Source organism: Diadema setosum, chromosome 14, assembly GCF_964275005.1.
Source record: "Diadema setosum chromosome 14, eeDiaSeto1, whole genome shotgun sequence".
Lineage (NCBI taxonomy): Eukaryota > Metazoa > Echinodermata > Echinoidea > Diadematoida > Diadematidae > Diadema > Diadema setosum.
The window spans coordinates 30,747,486-30,764,341 of NC_092698.1; the positions used below are offsets into that span (position 1 = coordinate 30,747,486).

Below are 16,856 nucleotides of genomic sequence, written 5' to 3' on the forward strand. Positions count from 1 at the left end.
TCATTAGAATTAAACAAAGTCATCAACTTAATGATGTTTTATTCCATGGTATATTTACTTGTCATTTCAATCTCATGAGACTGGGACTTGTCTGGACTTACTATCAATTATCACTGACAGCACTCTTCAGGTAAAATCACCTGAGTTCAAAAGATGAAAAAGTATTGATGGCTATCTTTCTAGGATCTTTCTAAGATCTTTGTGATTTGGTGATTCTTGTAAAGGTTAGAGAACAAAACAATTGCATGTGATTTGACTCATTTTTTTTCTTCCCTTGAGATGACAAGCCATGCAATCAAGATACCATAATGCCTTACCAGAATATCAAATTTTGCACCAAAAAAAAGAGAAAAGTCAACAACAATTTTCAGTACCACATGGTACAAGTATAAAACTGCTTGAACAAATTCTTTCTTCATACTCGGGATGTTTTGCGGAAGTAGGTGCAATTTCCACATGCACAAATTCTCTTTGGTTAATTCAGTGTGAGAGGAAACTGTAAAAGTTCACTTCATGGAGAGAGAGAAAAAAAGAACAAAAGATGAAATCTAGCTACAGTAGAGACACTGTATACATCATGAAGTACCCTGCTGAGTCATATAGTACCAGAAATGTATAGCTCAATATTTACATAACAATACCAGCCATGGTTTTCTTATCAAATCATATCAAACGTCAGCTTGTCATCATCATCATCATCAAATTGAAACAAAGAAACTTCACAATTCTAGCACTTTCTGGTTACACAAATGGATGGTAGCATATCTTCCTTGCCTGCATTAAAAATCATATAGGTCACTTGACTTCGCTCTCCTTCATAAAGAAAACAAAAGATATTTTCTTTACATTCGTTGAATAAAAAGAAAAAAAAAGAATGCACCATTGTTTACAAATTCATTTCCTTCACCTACACACAATCGACTGAAGCCAGATCTCGGCAAGTCTGTTGGCTCCTACTCTGCTAATCTGGCCGTTTACTAGCTATCGGTGGTGCAGAGGTGGACGTGTTCGAACTGGATTGATCCAGCAAGAACGGGCAACAAGGACACAAAAGAGTGAATAATTGTGTGAGCGTGTGTGGGTAGGTGGGTGAATGTGTGTGTGTGTATGTGTGTGTGTGTGTGTAAATATATAGGTGGGGTGTGTAAAGCTGTGTGTCTATTATTCTTGGGTGTCTCTAACGTGCGTGGAAAGTATTTGCGTTTGGCGATACCTTGAAAGGAACCATGCCTTTTTAAGGATGTTGCGCAGGAATGATAGATTTTCACGTTACAATTTCTTCTGGCGTGCACTTGCTGTATATATAATAGGCCATGGTATCTATGTGGGTGCGTGAGAATTAAGAGGAGCAGACATACTACTTAATGTAAAACACACAAAAGAGTGGTGTTTCGTGCCTACGGTGTGCATGATAAAGACTTATAGGTATAGAATGGAATGGGCTTGAAACATTAATTGTGCAGTAAGCAAGTGACTTGGCTTTAAACTGTGAAAAATATGTTGTACAAACGTGAAAAATTTGTGATATGTGACCATCTTAGGTCAAGCTTGGTGTAAGTGTGCCTCAATATGTGACATATTTTGCAACATAATAAATATTACACATAAGCACACACTGTTAAGTTCAAATGTATCCATATTATGCCAGTACTGGTAAATGTATGAAAAAAAAAAATCCAAAAATATTGAGAAATTTTAAAAAGGCATTTTCCTTTTAAATATGCAGCCAAAAAATAAAGATTAAATTGCCTTTCATTTTATTAGATTTTTAATTAGATTCCACAATTTCATGTGTATAAAATAATCCTCAAGATCCAACATAGTCATATTCATGATAATCACATAAATAAACATGATTTATAAAGAAAAAAAAAATCTACAGATCAATATCACCTACAACAAAGTAATAAACTGCACTCAATAGAATTTCTAATATTCTCAGATCATCAAAATCTACAATCACAGTACAATACAATATACACAAACACTGGGAATTCATTTCTGATCCAAATATGTACTCAGGATTACACATCATTTTTCTTCTTCAAAATATAAACATCTGAAGGTATCAATTTCAAGATATTTCTCTGAAATGATGTATTCATTATAAACAATATCAAATTGGTCTTCTTTGCCCTTTTCTTTAAATAAACATAATATACACATAATATAGAACTGCTAGGCTAAAATGACATCCTTTAGCTCTCATAAATGCACCATTTAGTTTGGATGGTTGGTTGTTACCATGGTAACTGCATCATTGGAACACCAGTTGAGGATGCATTGAAGGCGAGAGGCGAGGTGTGTTCAGGTCTACTCTCTTGGGCTGTAGTAAAGTTAAAGAATCAGAGTGGAGCCATAGTTAGATCACACTGGAATGAATACATGTATCAAATGCCAATCCATGGCTGAGGACCAATAACACTTGTCTGAATACTACTATGACAAGAAGCAATATATTTCTTGTGGTTCTGTCCCCCCCCCCCCCCTTCCCCCTTCAATCATCAATGTCAGGGGTGATGGTACTTAATTTTCCATATGTGCAAGTCCAATCATTTTACACTACATTGGTCAATAGGTCTAGCAGGTCACTGTCTCTTTACACAACATAAAAACAGATGGACTAATATGAGAGACATTTGATAAAATTGATAACTAACCAATAATGGTAATGCTATCCATTCAAATCATTTTTTTTTTTTTTAGAAATGAAAATATGATTAACAAAAAAGAGTGACACAAATTGGACATATCTTGATTCAGAGTATCATTTCATTTTCATTTTCCTTTCTTTTTATATTTCGTTTTCAGTTTGATCATGTCATTGTACTGGGCTCAGCCAATGGTTGTGTTTCAGAGAAAGAGTCGAAACATGATATTGCAATTACTGACATCCACAAACCTAGCTCTATGTGTTCCCATGCAACACTTGATGACCCTATAGTTATATTTCTATTCATCTTTCTATCTATCTGTCTATCCACATCATTCACTATGTCTCTCACTCTCTCTACCTTTACAAACCAATTTTCAGTTTGAGAGTCAATCAAACCATTTATCCATCCATCTATCCATCCATCTATTCAGTCATTCATTCTTCCATCCATCCATCCATCCATCAATCTATTTATCCATCCATCTATCTATCCATCCATCCATCCATCTATCTACCTATCCATCCATACAACCATCCATCCATCCATCCATCCATCAATCAATCAATCAATTAATCAATTAACCCAGACTCATCCAGTGGATAGCACATCTAAACCGGTAGTCTAGGCCTCACCTCACCCATATTTGCCTTGGCAAACTCCACTCGAAGGCCACCGCGGTCACTGGACTTCAACATCAGCCCCTGGAGGTGGGCCAGCGCCTGCATGGCGAAGCCCACATTCTGTAAGAGGGACAGAACGGAGAGAGAGAGAGAGAGTGTGTGTGATAGAGGGAAGGATGAATAGAGATAGAGAGGAAGAAAATGAGAGAGAGAGAGATGGGGCAGGAATTGACATAGGATGAGGAATGAGAGATTGTTACAGGAATTGACAAATATATATATAGAGAGAGAGAGAGAGTGAGAGAGTGTGTGTTGGAAAGAAAATGAGAGTTCAAGAAGAAATTGAGGCAATATATTGAGGGAATATATTGAGGGAATATATAAAGAAGATAAAAGAAATGAGCAAAGAAAAATATACACATGCAAGAAAGGACGCAGAATTCATAGAGAGAGTGAGAGAGATACGATAGTGAATAGAAATGAGTAAAAAAAAATGTATAAATGCAAACACAAAGAAAGGACAGTGAAAGTAAAAGTAAAAGTGATAAAGCAGTAGAGAATGACAAAGTGAGAGGGAGAGAGGGACATGAATTTGAATGACGGAAGGAGAACGGGGCCAAAAAGGAACGGCAACAAAAGCTAAGGTAAATATTTCCTCTAGAGGGTAATGGATTTGGAACACAAGTCATTTCCCTTGTTTTCAATCTCCGTTGATGGCAATGGATTGGACAAATGCAAAGCAATACCAACGGATCATGCAAAGTGAATCAAACTCCTATTTATCCACTGACAGTCTGAATGAAAACAGACTGAATTTTCCAGACATGTTCTAAAATTGATTCATGAATGATGCAAAAATTGGATCAATCTAAATCTGAAAGGTCAATGCCTGGCTTGCTGATACTTTAACAGGCTGGGCTAGCAGCTGGCAGTCATTTTATGATACACATCATGCACTACTACAGAAAAGTCACTGACATGCATTTCCTCGGGTAGGTCATGTATGTTTACTTCATCTTACTTTTTAATGGCTTGGATTGATTCAATAAACTGGATTCTACCCATATTCTCCAGATCAAATGGCTACTGTTTTAGCTGCACAAACCTAATCGCAGGTCACCGGTTAAAATATTATATGCATCTCATGTAAAAATTATATCAGAGAGGACAAAGTGAATTTCATTATCAAAAACTCAGCAGTTGAGCAATCTAATTCACATGATAGATTTTGGTCATATATATATACATATACTTTTTTTTTTCTTATACTTCTCTTCCCCTTTATTTCAAAGAGAGTAGATTGATTTCACCCCTGTAACCTGCCATCTGCTGAAATACTACGACTTCCTAGACATACTAGCCTTCCCTGCACTCTTGGGGAATTTCTCTGACTGCTTGAAGACCAGAAAAGAAAAAACAAACAAACAGAAAGACTTATGGACACCTACCAATATGATTATTAGTTCGTAATTGGGTTGATTGACTCTTATTTACCTGGAATTCAACAAAGCAGCATGGTGCGCCCCCTTTGTTGTGCATGCGTAGTCGATTAAAGCCTGGGAGGCTGCAGACGTGAAGGAGACGGGTGAAAAAGAACAGGCACATTTGTCAAAAGAATGCTCATGAAAATATTACAGTGCTTTGCATAGCAGCATAGATACAACATCGACACAACCCCCTCACATCACACAGTGTGTTTAACAAATAATCAAAGGCACTCTTTACCATTGTTTCCAGCTTGAAAAATCTAAGCTGTAGGCATATAGTCTCTGATACAGTGTAAATATGGAGTTAGAAAAAGAATTAGGGTTATGATATTAAACTCCAAATGTTTCAAGGAGGCAAGAATCCGTAAGTGACTTGATTTATTATATTCAATATTTCCACTGCCAGAAGTATGAGAATAAATGATTTATTAGCACTGCACTATTTGTCCAAAGATATATTTTTTTTTATAATGAAAGAAGGTAATTCTCAAAACTTTTGTAAGCTGGGGTGTTTGAGGTTTGTACTTTTTGCTTTGCTTTGTTTTCTTTTTTGTCAAGCATGTGAACATCATCACACAGCTCAATCAGTAAGATTCATCCTGTTCTGATCCTGAGCCACCTTAATATAAAACAGCATCTTTAACCTTGAATCTTATGTGAATTATAGCCAAATTATTTGATCATCTTGAGCCAGGATGTCAGGTAAAGTTTTAATCTTACGTTTCTCATTTCCATCAATGACATTATGATTTCATAATCATAAGTCAAAACTTCACAGCTGACTTCCATATTCTCTGTCATCATTATCCAATAAAGAATTTAAAAAAAATCAGAAAGACAATTTTCTTTCACATGTGTGGAAACAGTACATTGTAGATTGCAACTAACCCCCCCCCAAAAAAAAAAAAAGACAAAAAATCTTGGAAAATCAGACTACTATTGGGCCCACACAAAATTGCATTATATTGCGGAAAATCCTACGGTAGAGTAATTCAAGTCATTGGTTGTTTACACATCTACTTCAGATTTCCATAAAAGAGTACAATGAAGATTTGAATTTGCTACATCACTCTATGATACTGATCCAAAAAGGAGACCACATTCTAATTCTGCATGGAATGACAAGACACTTATGGCCAGTTTGATCTTCTATTCCCCTACTGAAATGATTCAATAACAACGTTATAAAAAAACAAACAAACGTAAGTCCTGAAAGAGCTGCAAAGTACCAGCCATTAATGTCCTCCTCTGTATGATCTTTCATAAATGTGTCTTGTTTTGCATCGCCAAAGGGTTTGCTATTCTCTTTTTCTGTCCCTAAAGACAGTGAAATAGATATGCAAGCTTAGATGAAAGAAAAAAGACAAAAAATACAAGCTCCATAGTTTTCCTGACAGCTGGTGATAAAATACCTGAAGCAGTACACAGGAAGTAACATCCCTCTTCTGCACAATGTCTGTCATTTAAGCATGATGATATAAGACAGAAACAGTATAACGGCAACACTGCTTCATACATCATATAGAGAGCTGTCCTTTTTTGTTTGTTTTGTTTGCTTTGTTTTGGTGGGTTTGTTTCGGGGGCAATTCATTGTGGTGCCTTAGAAAGGGAGGTTGATGAATTTCATCCTCGGACAATGGAGTAGAAGAAGATTGGCAGAATGGCTTGTGATGATGTCTGTCTATTGGTGCCACGACAGTACAAGTGACGTGCATGGTGGAATATCAGTCAATCAAAGCGGGCTCTATTAAACTGCGCTTCAGCAAAATCAAGAAACGACCGAAGGTAACAAATGAGGCTTGCATTCTAGAGTTAGAAATATTGAATTTCAAAATAAGAAATAAAGAAGAAAAAAAAAATGAATTTGTGCCCATGATGGTCATGTGGTAGTGTGCGTGTTACAGTTACACTTCTTGCAACAGAATAATAGAGTTGCTGTCAGCAAATAATTGCAAACTCTCCCAAACTAGGTGAAGTGGTTACGGCAGGATGCATGGGTCAGTTACAGTTAGTGTTTTTTTCTGCTGTGACAAAACATGTGACTGCCAAAATGGGAAGAATTCCTGTATTTACATCATCACCAGCATTAAATCAGTCCGTGAGTGCGAATGAAAATGTTGCTTTTTCTAATCATCCTTAATCCCACGCAAAAACCAAGAGATCTCAGCACATTATTTCAAAACACCGGAAACTGTCATAACAAACATTTCTTCCTTTTTTTTCTTTGTTGTTCACAATGTCCCAAACTGTGTACAGTGTACAAATGTAAAAATTGCCAGGACGTGAGACCCACAGATAAATCTTCTTCATATTGTATGCTCTACAGACAAGTATCTTTCCATATCCATCACATCTACATCTATCTGCAGTTGACAGAGGAATATCTCTCCTGTTTTCTTCATCATTTTTTCCTTTTTCCATAGAAAGGGTTTCAACGTTACAGCCTCGGACACTGACCTGTACAATATACAGATTATACCTAAGATCCTCGGAGGTTATGGAAGACAGAATGTCATACCTTTTGCTATCCGTCAGCGGGGGAGACATTTTGTTACAGAAATAAAAACCAAAAAAAAAAAAGAATGCGACCCCTTTCTGCTTGACTACAAGTGATCATGACAAATGACATTCATCCACATTCATGAAGCCCTCAGGCAAGATGTGCGGCAGAAGCTAGCTATGTCTTTTGGAGAGTGACAATAGAAGGAAGCAGCCTTTTAGACCCTATTTATTCATGGCATTGGAAATTGAAATTATAAAAAAAAAGAAATAAAAAAAGAAAGAAGAGACAAATAACTTACTATGAGTGAGATACCAGTGGTAAAATTTGTAGTTGTGTTGGCATAATGAACCTTCTATCAGTAGAGCAGCGTGCACCTGCTGGCATTGTTGGGTTTGTTTTAGGATTGGGGTGGGCATCATACACGTCCTCAGCTTTGGGCCCCCAGAATGCAGCATTCCTCATCGGGACTAGACACTACATACCTTGACATTTGGCCTTTCTCACGTGAAGCCATTCTTCTTCCAGTTAACAATTCATGAGCAAATATAAGCAAATTTTTAGAGCAAAGATACTGAGAGCTTTGCTGAGCATTAAATCATTTGTGCTCACATTGATTGTGTCATTTTGTTTCCTCGTATGCCCTGGTTAGAATGCAGAAGTAATTACAGCTTTAAGCATCAAAATCAAAGTGGAAAAGGGGAGTTGCCCCTACTTTGTCTTTATTTTTATCTTTTTAGAAATTTTTGTTGGTAAGCACTGGTTGCAGGTGGTTCTTAACTATTAGTGACAATGAAAGTGACCCGAAGATTCTACATGGGAATACACTCATCAAGACAAAAAAGAAAGTGTTTTAAGCCAATTCTAACATAATGACACAAAAGAGAATAAGTTCTATCTAGGAAAATACCCTGGGCTCTTTGGCCAAACACCTAAGGTGAATATTTCAGTCTGTATTCTTTCACTGTGGCTGTTGCTCGTGATGCATTTGTATAAAAGAATGAAGAAGCTAGAGTCGAGTGATCCTTGGGAGGAGGTGGGTAGGGATTGGTGCTGCTGCTCTACCGCAGAAGGGACCCAAGAGAGTGTGATCGGAGAACTCACCACCTGAGTGTGTCGCGTAATTCCTGCTCGGTTGTGCTCGTCCCGAGGTTGGCCAGAAACAGTGTCGAGCAGGCCGCCCCTGAATTCGCCATGGCAACCATTGTGGCTGCGTTGGCCATACTGATTGGGATGGCGGTTTGGTGGGGGAGGGGTGTGTGTGGCGTGGGGGTAGGTGCGACGGCTTGGGGGGTGTGGTGAGGCTGCAAATATGTGGAGACAAACAAACAGACATCCAAGAGATACGGGGAGGAATTTAAAAATTAGGCTATGTCATACTCGAGTTTGATAAGTTTGGAACAATCCCCGCGTGCCCATGAAAGTGGCTGACTTGGTTTAACACTAAACATTTCAAAACTTTGAAACAATCATACCATTAAAGTGGTGAAAGAAAAAAAAAAGTATTACAGAACACTTTGCAAGCAATGAGTTAAGGTGATGATGAGCATAGAATGAAGCTAATCCCATTCATCCAGCTTAATACAAGTAGATTCACATTTAGAAAGGAGACCTGTGTGGGATTACACATTTGGCACTGCAGTGTTTCCATGGTTACCAAAGAGGTTGCAAGTGATGCACAACATCTTAAAATGTGGGTGCCGGAGTGATTCACATTAGCACATCTAACATTCACAAATAAAGTGTGAAAAAAAAAACTGTTCCAAAGCAATATTCATCATAAGCATTGCATCAGTGGTCAATCTACGAATGAAACAAGTCATAAATTTGACAATTCATATTTGCAGAAATTACCTCAGATTATCAACTGATAGAACTAATATCCTAACATACTGAGGGTATCTTTGCTAAAACTAAGCTATAGTGGATTAAATTTCTGCCAGAATTCTTGACATCAAACTCATACTGCACTCCTGATATTATAACATTAATGACAAAGCATTCTAATTGATCTAATATAAAGCAATAAATCAAAAGTGATAGACAATAAATACGTATGGACAGTCAATATTCAGAATAAACTGGGAAAACTAAGGAAAACACTTTTTAAGCAGTTAACCCATTAAGGAGTATTTCCCATAAACACCTGCCTGAGTATACTCGGGACTCGTCCTCAACGGGTTAATAAACTCTATGTATTTTGTGTACTGCCATCTGCCACCTTGCTCATATACAGCTATGCATAAATATAGGAAACTTGGAGGAATTATGAAGTGGGGGAACATACGAGAAAGTATTCCTCAAATAGAACACCTTGCACATAGAGAGGACGCTCAATGCCATTGTTGAAGGAGGAAAAATCTCTCTTTAATAATTTGTATTTAGCCTGCATTTATGCCTACATAATAGGTAGGCATGCTGTAATGTTTAAAGATTTAAAGATTTGCCTTCACCATCAAAACTATGTCTGTTTTTGCTTCATCCTGAGCAGAAGTAAATAGAAAAGAAATACAAGACTCTTTTGGGCATCAGCTGTAAGTAGAATATATAACATTTTATGTGACTTAGAACTCTGGTAATTTGAAATGCATTGATGGTAGGTGGTTTTTGTAAAAAGATAAAGAAAAACGAAGAGGGGAGTTCTCACAACACAAATAGAGTAATGCTGTATCTCTTCTTCCATTGTCCAAACCGACTTGAAAGTAACAGAGCCAGAAATCTTACTGTTTGATATCCAAATGCAATGAATCTCATCTGAGAGAATTGAGGGGGGGAACTGAATTTGAAGTAGATATATATTTTTGTTTTTGGAACGAAGGAGGGCAGAGTGCAGGAGCTGTGTCCATGTAATCACATGCTTTGTGTCAGTGTTGGTGTGTGAGTGTGTGTGTGTGTGTGTACGTGATAATTGCTTGCATTGCAAAGTGGTCAACTCTTTTCTATTTTCTGTCCCTTTCATTTGTTTAATCCATTTCTTTCTTGAATGCAAAAAAAAAAAAATCAATGATCCTGATGAGAGTTAACCAGCTGATTCAAAGAATTTTCAAGGTAACTTGACATGAGGCATCTTTACTAGAGATCCCAATCATATCATTTCATTGTGTCATTTGACATTGATGGAGAACAAGATAGTGTGCATTCCTCCCTATATATCATAATGCTAACAATGATAATAATAATGATGATTCTGATAATCATCATTATAACAATAATGAAAAAATATGATAATTATTCTAACAATAACAATGAAAACAAAGATTTTTAGCTAAAACAACACACGAATGAGTCTACGTGAAATATTGCAGTACTTAAAGGAGTAGATAAAATCCTTCAGAGGGACAACCCAGCTTTACTTTGCCTAGCAGTCAAGAATACTTTCAAAGCAAACTCATTATCCACACATCACATACTGCACATACATACCAAAAGAACAATTTACGCGCATACAATGTGTATTTTACATTAACAGAGGAAGGAAAGAAAAAAAAATCTTATTGATTTTTTTTTAACATCTCATATTGCATGGGATTAATCGCTGGTAAGATAAAAATTATTGCATGTGCCTAGTTCTTATAGATATCTGTCTCGCTATCCACAAATTCATTAAATTATCAATGTATGGTATTGTTTCAAGAAGCACATTTCTTTTCAGCTGAAACCTAGTTTCCACAATCATGTCAATTCCATCTAATTTTTCTACTTATTGCCATGACAACAGCATGTTTCATAAATGGAAAGGCATACAGTTGATATCTAAGTTCATCACGCTTATGCCACTTTCACATCAGGTATTTGTTAGATTTTGGCTATATTCCTATAAGTCCTGTGCTAACACTTCTGATGTTCATCATCTTTGAATAATTAAGAAAATACTCTGGTAATGTTGAAGCAACTCCACAAGCATGTATCGACAGACATCAGCATCACAGGAGGCATGTTTCATGAGCTATCATATCTGCTTGTAGATGTTTGCAGAAAAATTATGATACGATATCATTACTTATCCAATAATAAGGGTGTTTTGCTGTGATTTGGTTTTTGAATTGTAGCCTAACTTTTGCAAATCTGTATCATGAAGCCCCTAAAATTCTCTTCCTGAAACTTGAAAGCAGACTGAAAGTTAAATACCAAACTGATATCTGGTAACAACTATACATATCATTTTGCAACATTGATAAAGATTAATCAGACCCTATTTATTTGAACTTCCAGGATTTTGTGATGTGCTGACCAAACTTTGTAATCAACTACAGGTATTTAGTGCATATTCCTAGCCATTGTGAAGCTAAGCTCAGCCTACATTTATTGGACGGTATGTGTGAAATAAGATGATCAGCTGGGAAGCAGAAAAGCCTTTAATTACTAATATTTCTCTGTAAAAGTAGTGCTCTTCAATATTAGAAGTATAGATGAGGTAGAATCATTGCTATGGTGTCTTTAAAGAGTCATATTAAACCAATGGCTGCAGGAGCTAGGGATGCGAGTCAAAGGACTCCAGTGTTCCTGAAAAAATGGAAAGGCGATAAACATGATGAACCCACACAAAGTGATGTTAGATATAGAGAGAGTGAGGGGGGAGTCATTTTTGGTGAGGCCCTTTGGTAGGAGCTGAAGAGTAATGGGGCTGGTTCCTTACCAGGACGTAGGTGAGTCGGGCCCCATCCGTGATGGGGAGCTGGGCATGGATGGCCGGTTGACCCAGCATGGGGTGGTGCACTGTGCCCGTCGAGGGTGTCAACTCCGTGTAGGACAACCTGAGTGGAAAGAAAACACGAGATTTGATTGGTAGAATGTAAGTAGACACTGAAAACTTTTAGACATCTAATGTACATACCATTGTCATCTTCACATGAGAGGTAGGACTCTATGAATCTGAAGTAAAGTTCCTTTCTACCGAACATCTACTCAGTGAATAACTTAAGCGTGGAAAGACAGTAATCAGGCTCCTAAATTAGAGTAGCCCTTTTCCATTCTGCATTTTCAAGTAATTCACTTGGAAATGTTGACAAAGTTTGCTGCATGGTCCAACTGACAAATTCATCCATCCATGCATTTGATCAAAACTTGCCACAGACGAAATCATGACATTGATTCCTCCAAAGTAAGTGGGCACCAAATCCTCTCTAATGAAGATGAAGCATGCTACACTCCCACACAAAGGCTACTGCCACACTGTAGAGACAACACAGAAAACTTGATCCCATAATAATCCAGCGATATTCCGGATATCTGTGCAGATCAGCTTTTAACAAAACATATGCCCCAGGACATACCCATCACTGGCAAAGCACTCCCAGGTTTCATAACCAGATGGATAGGCAAGGGGAAGCAGAGAGTTAGGTGTCATTTGAGCTGGGGTGTGGTTAACAACTGTCGTCACACAACTTACCATTATGTGACGATTTGTGTTTCAATGCAAGAAATCTTGACAGTACGGTTAAGACAGTGATTCGCCCCCGCCTTACCAGTCCCCCTCGATCCTTCCATCCTCCCCCTCCCCCACCACACCCCCACCCCGGGGTTTACAGTGCATTGTCCTGACCATGAGGTTCACTGCCACACCATTGGTGGCAGATACAATTGGTGAAATGACCCTGCCATTGCTTCAAACACTTGTTTGCCATGCCCATCATTTCTTGGTAAGTGATCTCTCCCTAGCGTCCACAAAAAAAAACTTAATCTCCTCATAGATGAATCTCATTCCTTCCCTTTTTCTCTACCCTCGTCAAACTCTCCTTAAAAAAAGAAGAGTGAGAGTAAAAAAAAAAAGAAGCAAAGTTATAAGGAGAAAGAGAGAATCTAATGAGAGGGAGAAAAAAGAGAGGGAGGGAGATAGAAAGAGAGAGAGGGAGAGAGAAAGAGAGAGAGATGGAGAGAGAGAGAGAGAGAGAGAGATGGAGAGAGAGAGAGAGGGAGACGGGAAAGAGATAGTTCAATCTGTTTCCATGGTTTGTTTGCAGATGGAACATTACTGTCATGGCTGTCACACCATTGCCGCTGATTTGGCACTCAGCACATCTACAAGTGAAGCATTCCGCGGCTTCTGACGCGAACTGCTACATCACTCCATGCCGATTTGGGCAACGAGCCATATTCGTGGCAGCGGGGCTCAATTGGATTCCACAAGCAACCTTCGGCGCCACGTCGACCGCAGACGGGGGGAAGTGGCAAAAGAAATACACCGAACAAATCGGAAGACCACAAGTAGAAACGGGGGAGGTAAATGTTCCGTCTGATTGTTCTTATCATGCTCCCGTTTTCTACTTAACTAACTTCACTCCGAGCAAGTCAGACTCCAAATTCATGGCCATCGCACTCACATGCTCGAGTGGGCTGGCAAATAGAATGAGAGAGCCCTATAAGCCTACGTAACCAGCCTCTTGTCAAGCCGCCTGCCCCAGCAGATCATGGTGTCGACAGAGATGCGTTTCTGATAAATGTTTTAAGAAAGGATGCATGTCTCCAACAACTCTCTTGTGTGTCAATTGGAACTGCCTGGTTGCACAGTCCAAACATGGCAGCACATAGCTCAGCAGACTGGTCATTATTTCGCTGGGTTGCACAAACCTGGTTGTAGTATTCTTTCTTGTTCTTCCTTTTTAGAATGATTCTCAGATCTTCACTTCCATTTGCATGTTTTTATTTTTCTCAACTTCCATGAAGAATGTTATGGAAGGGAAGTTCAAATATCAACATATTCTGCAGGAACATCATAAATGTGTAGCACCATAGCTAGAATAGTTTATGCAAACTTAAAATGGGAACACCACCACCTGCCCCCTCCCCTCAACTCTTGCCTAAAAGCTCTATACCCCTTCCAGCACCAAAACTTCACATTGCCAGTAACATTATGTACAGAAAGGTTGCTGTGGGAATTAAAAACCTAAACCATGTAAGAGATCACACATTCTTGATCTATTTCAAGCTTGACAACAGAAACTACTTTTTCGCTTTCACATGAAATTGGTCCATGGAAATCTTGACCCATCTCTTGAGGGTTATGGACTCCACACAAAATGGCATTACCGGCTTATATGACCTACCCATATTCTATAATGTACCATGCACCTGCCAATACCTACTTATCACATAGTTATTGGCAAGAAACAGGTGTGCAGACGGCACTACAAAGTGTTTTGAGGAATCTTGTACCGTGTCACCACAAAGGTCATGACTAACAATATGTCTGAGATTGATTTGTTATGCCATTCTGTTAAATGTCTTCACTCCCTCGTCAATATGATGAGTAATATCTGAAAAACAAACTCTCGTGTTGTGATTTCATTTGGGGAGTACGATCGAAGAATGTGATGTTTGCCATTGTAGAACAAATAACTTCATCGCACAAACACATTTATTTGACGCATCCAATAGGCCCTTAGAGTAGTATTATATACTGTATACATCTAACATTCCAGCATTGTCATGTCAATGTTTACATGGACAAAAACACAAACATCAGGTAAAATTAAATTTACTGCCTAATTGGCTTTATTTTGAATAACGAGTACACAACGCGTGTCCAAGAGACAAAAACATCAGCTGACTTACGGATGATGAGCCCAATTTTCCGGTGCACCAGGTAGGAAAACGGTTCCAATATCATCTGCAATGACAGAGTTTATAGGAAGAGAACAAGGACACTTAGACATGCATCATGCTTGCAACCACTCACAAAAACATTCAATAGTTGGTCAATCTGGAGCGGATAAAAGCTGTTGCTTGTCACCATCTCTGCACGCGTCATTAGCCAATCTATCATTACAGCTATGACTAATCGTGGAAAAAAGGCTTCAAAATATGACATTAAATGAATACGATCATGGGTATGTATCCCTCTGCAGTACCGAGTCTCTCCCCTGTACTGATAGAATGCTTCATTATTACTTAGGACCCTATATATAAAGAAACAATGCCGAAAAAAACACCTGGCATAAATTTTGCATTTCCCCTTTGAGGCTTTAAAACCTTGACAGCAATATGATTCCATGTAAGAAACTTGAACAATGCTTTCTCCTTTCAAAGTAGCAGAGGGCTTGGTTGTTCTCTGTCAGGTAATGAACACAGACCTGTTTACCAAACATTAGTAACCAAGGTTTCTGGAACTCTGGTTGCTATGGAAACATCTGTTTTTAACATGTTATTTTAATGGTAAATAGCTCTGCTCTTGATACGAGTTGAGAAGAAAAAAAGGGAAGAAATTACAGGTGGGATATAAAAGGCTACGGGTGGCATGTCAATTAATCATCAGTTTCTTGCTTGTCCATTCACTTCCTGAAATATGACTTGCTCCTATACATAAAGTTATGATCATTTGAATTCTCTCTCCCTCTCTTTCTCTCTTTCTCTGTCTGTCTGTCTGTCTCTCTCTCTCTCTGTCCTCTCCTTTGTGTCACAGCAAAATCTTCAATGACTTTATGACATTCATTTCTCAAAAGGATATACCAGCCAAAGTACATCAGCAGCTTTTAGCTAACTGCCCTCAAATGTGCACATATGCTAATTTCCCTGCAGACAAATGCTACATGAATAGTAACCGCAAAGTGAAAATGGTCACATTAAAAGGCAATGATTCTATGTCTGCTGCTTCACAAGCTATTTCTGTTCCACAATACACCCACACATCAGGTGGGTGGGGAAGAGTGAGAATGGCTGGAGAGATGTCTTTATCTTCTTGAAAGAGTAATATTGCATTAAGTTAAGTGAATGTTCAGTGATGCTTTCAGTCTTAACTGGTTATGCCAATAACTTTAGACCAGAAGCCACTTTAAGAAGACATTGCCAACATTACTTTCAACAACAGGACATCAAAGCAAATGAAGTAAGGAAACATGGATTTTTTTCTGTCTTTCTGTTCATGAACGGAAATGAAACGGATGGAGGAAATCGAAAACGGGCGGAACTGCTCAGTACTTACAAGGATCTCTGGGTGTGAGAGGGGGTCCCACCACAGGGTTGATGGCAGGTAAAGGCGATGTCTGTTTAGGTTTGGTCACTTTGGTGTTGGATTTGGCAAACTCGAGCCGTATCGTCTGCGGTAGCTCCGGGTCAAAGCGCACTCCCTGTTACAATGTTGTAAAGGATATGAGTAATACTTATAGTACTTATCAATGTAAATTTCAACGACCTGAAAAGCAGTTGACTTTGTTTAAATTTGTGCACTGACATTTTAAATCAGCATCAATTCAGATTCCTACAGATTACATGACCAGCAGTAATAAAATGTACAAAACGAAAGATATATTCCACTTCAAAAAAAAATTAAAAATGGTCATCACATCTTTGGGGTAAAAGAATGTGGTCATCACAACTTTGGAGTGAAAAAAAAACAACAACTGGAAATTGAACAAAATTGGCCATTACCAGTTTTATTTACTAATACTTCAAAATACAGCAAATTAATTATTTGACATAAGCACAGGACAGTGTATGAATAATTATAGATAGGTATTATTATATAGGTGAAAAATTGAGCAAAGAAAATGGGATTCCATCATGAAGAAGCCCCATTTTATTTGCTCAATTTTTCACTTATAAAGACAATATTAATTTCTGGACAGTTTCCCTTTGTTTGCATTTAAATATATACTAT

General features: G+C 38.1%; 1 protein-coding gene across 3 annotated transcripts in view; it reads right to left on the reverse strand.

Annotated features, from left to right (window-relative positions):
• Positions 1–1,107: 1,107 nt before the first annotated feature.
• LOC140238371 (protein couch potato-like) overlaps positions 1,108–16,856 on the reverse strand; it is a 127,398-nt gene continuing 111,649 nt past the window's right edge. For 2 of the 3 annotated variants that reach the window (XM_072318305.1, XM_072318307.1), the window contains 7 exons: positions 16,182–16,326; positions 14,816–14,870; positions 11,901–12,018; positions 8,369–8,568; positions 4,772–4,841; positions 3,295–3,397; positions 1,108–2,326 (listed from right to left, as the gene is read on the reverse strand). In XM_072318305.1, the coding sequence (XP_072174406.1) occupies positions 2,241–2,326; positions 3,295–3,397; positions 4,772–4,841; positions 8,369–8,568; positions 11,901–12,018; positions 14,816–14,870; positions 16,182–16,326 (777 nt within the window). In that variant the 3' untranslated portion in view covers positions 1,108–2,240. Of the gene's footprint in view, positions 2,327–3,289; positions 3,398–4,771; positions 4,842–8,368; positions 8,569–11,900; positions 12,019–14,815; positions 14,871–16,181; positions 16,327–16,856 lie in introns of all 3 variants that reach the window. The other variant, XM_072318306.1, reaches the window with a different exon arrangement.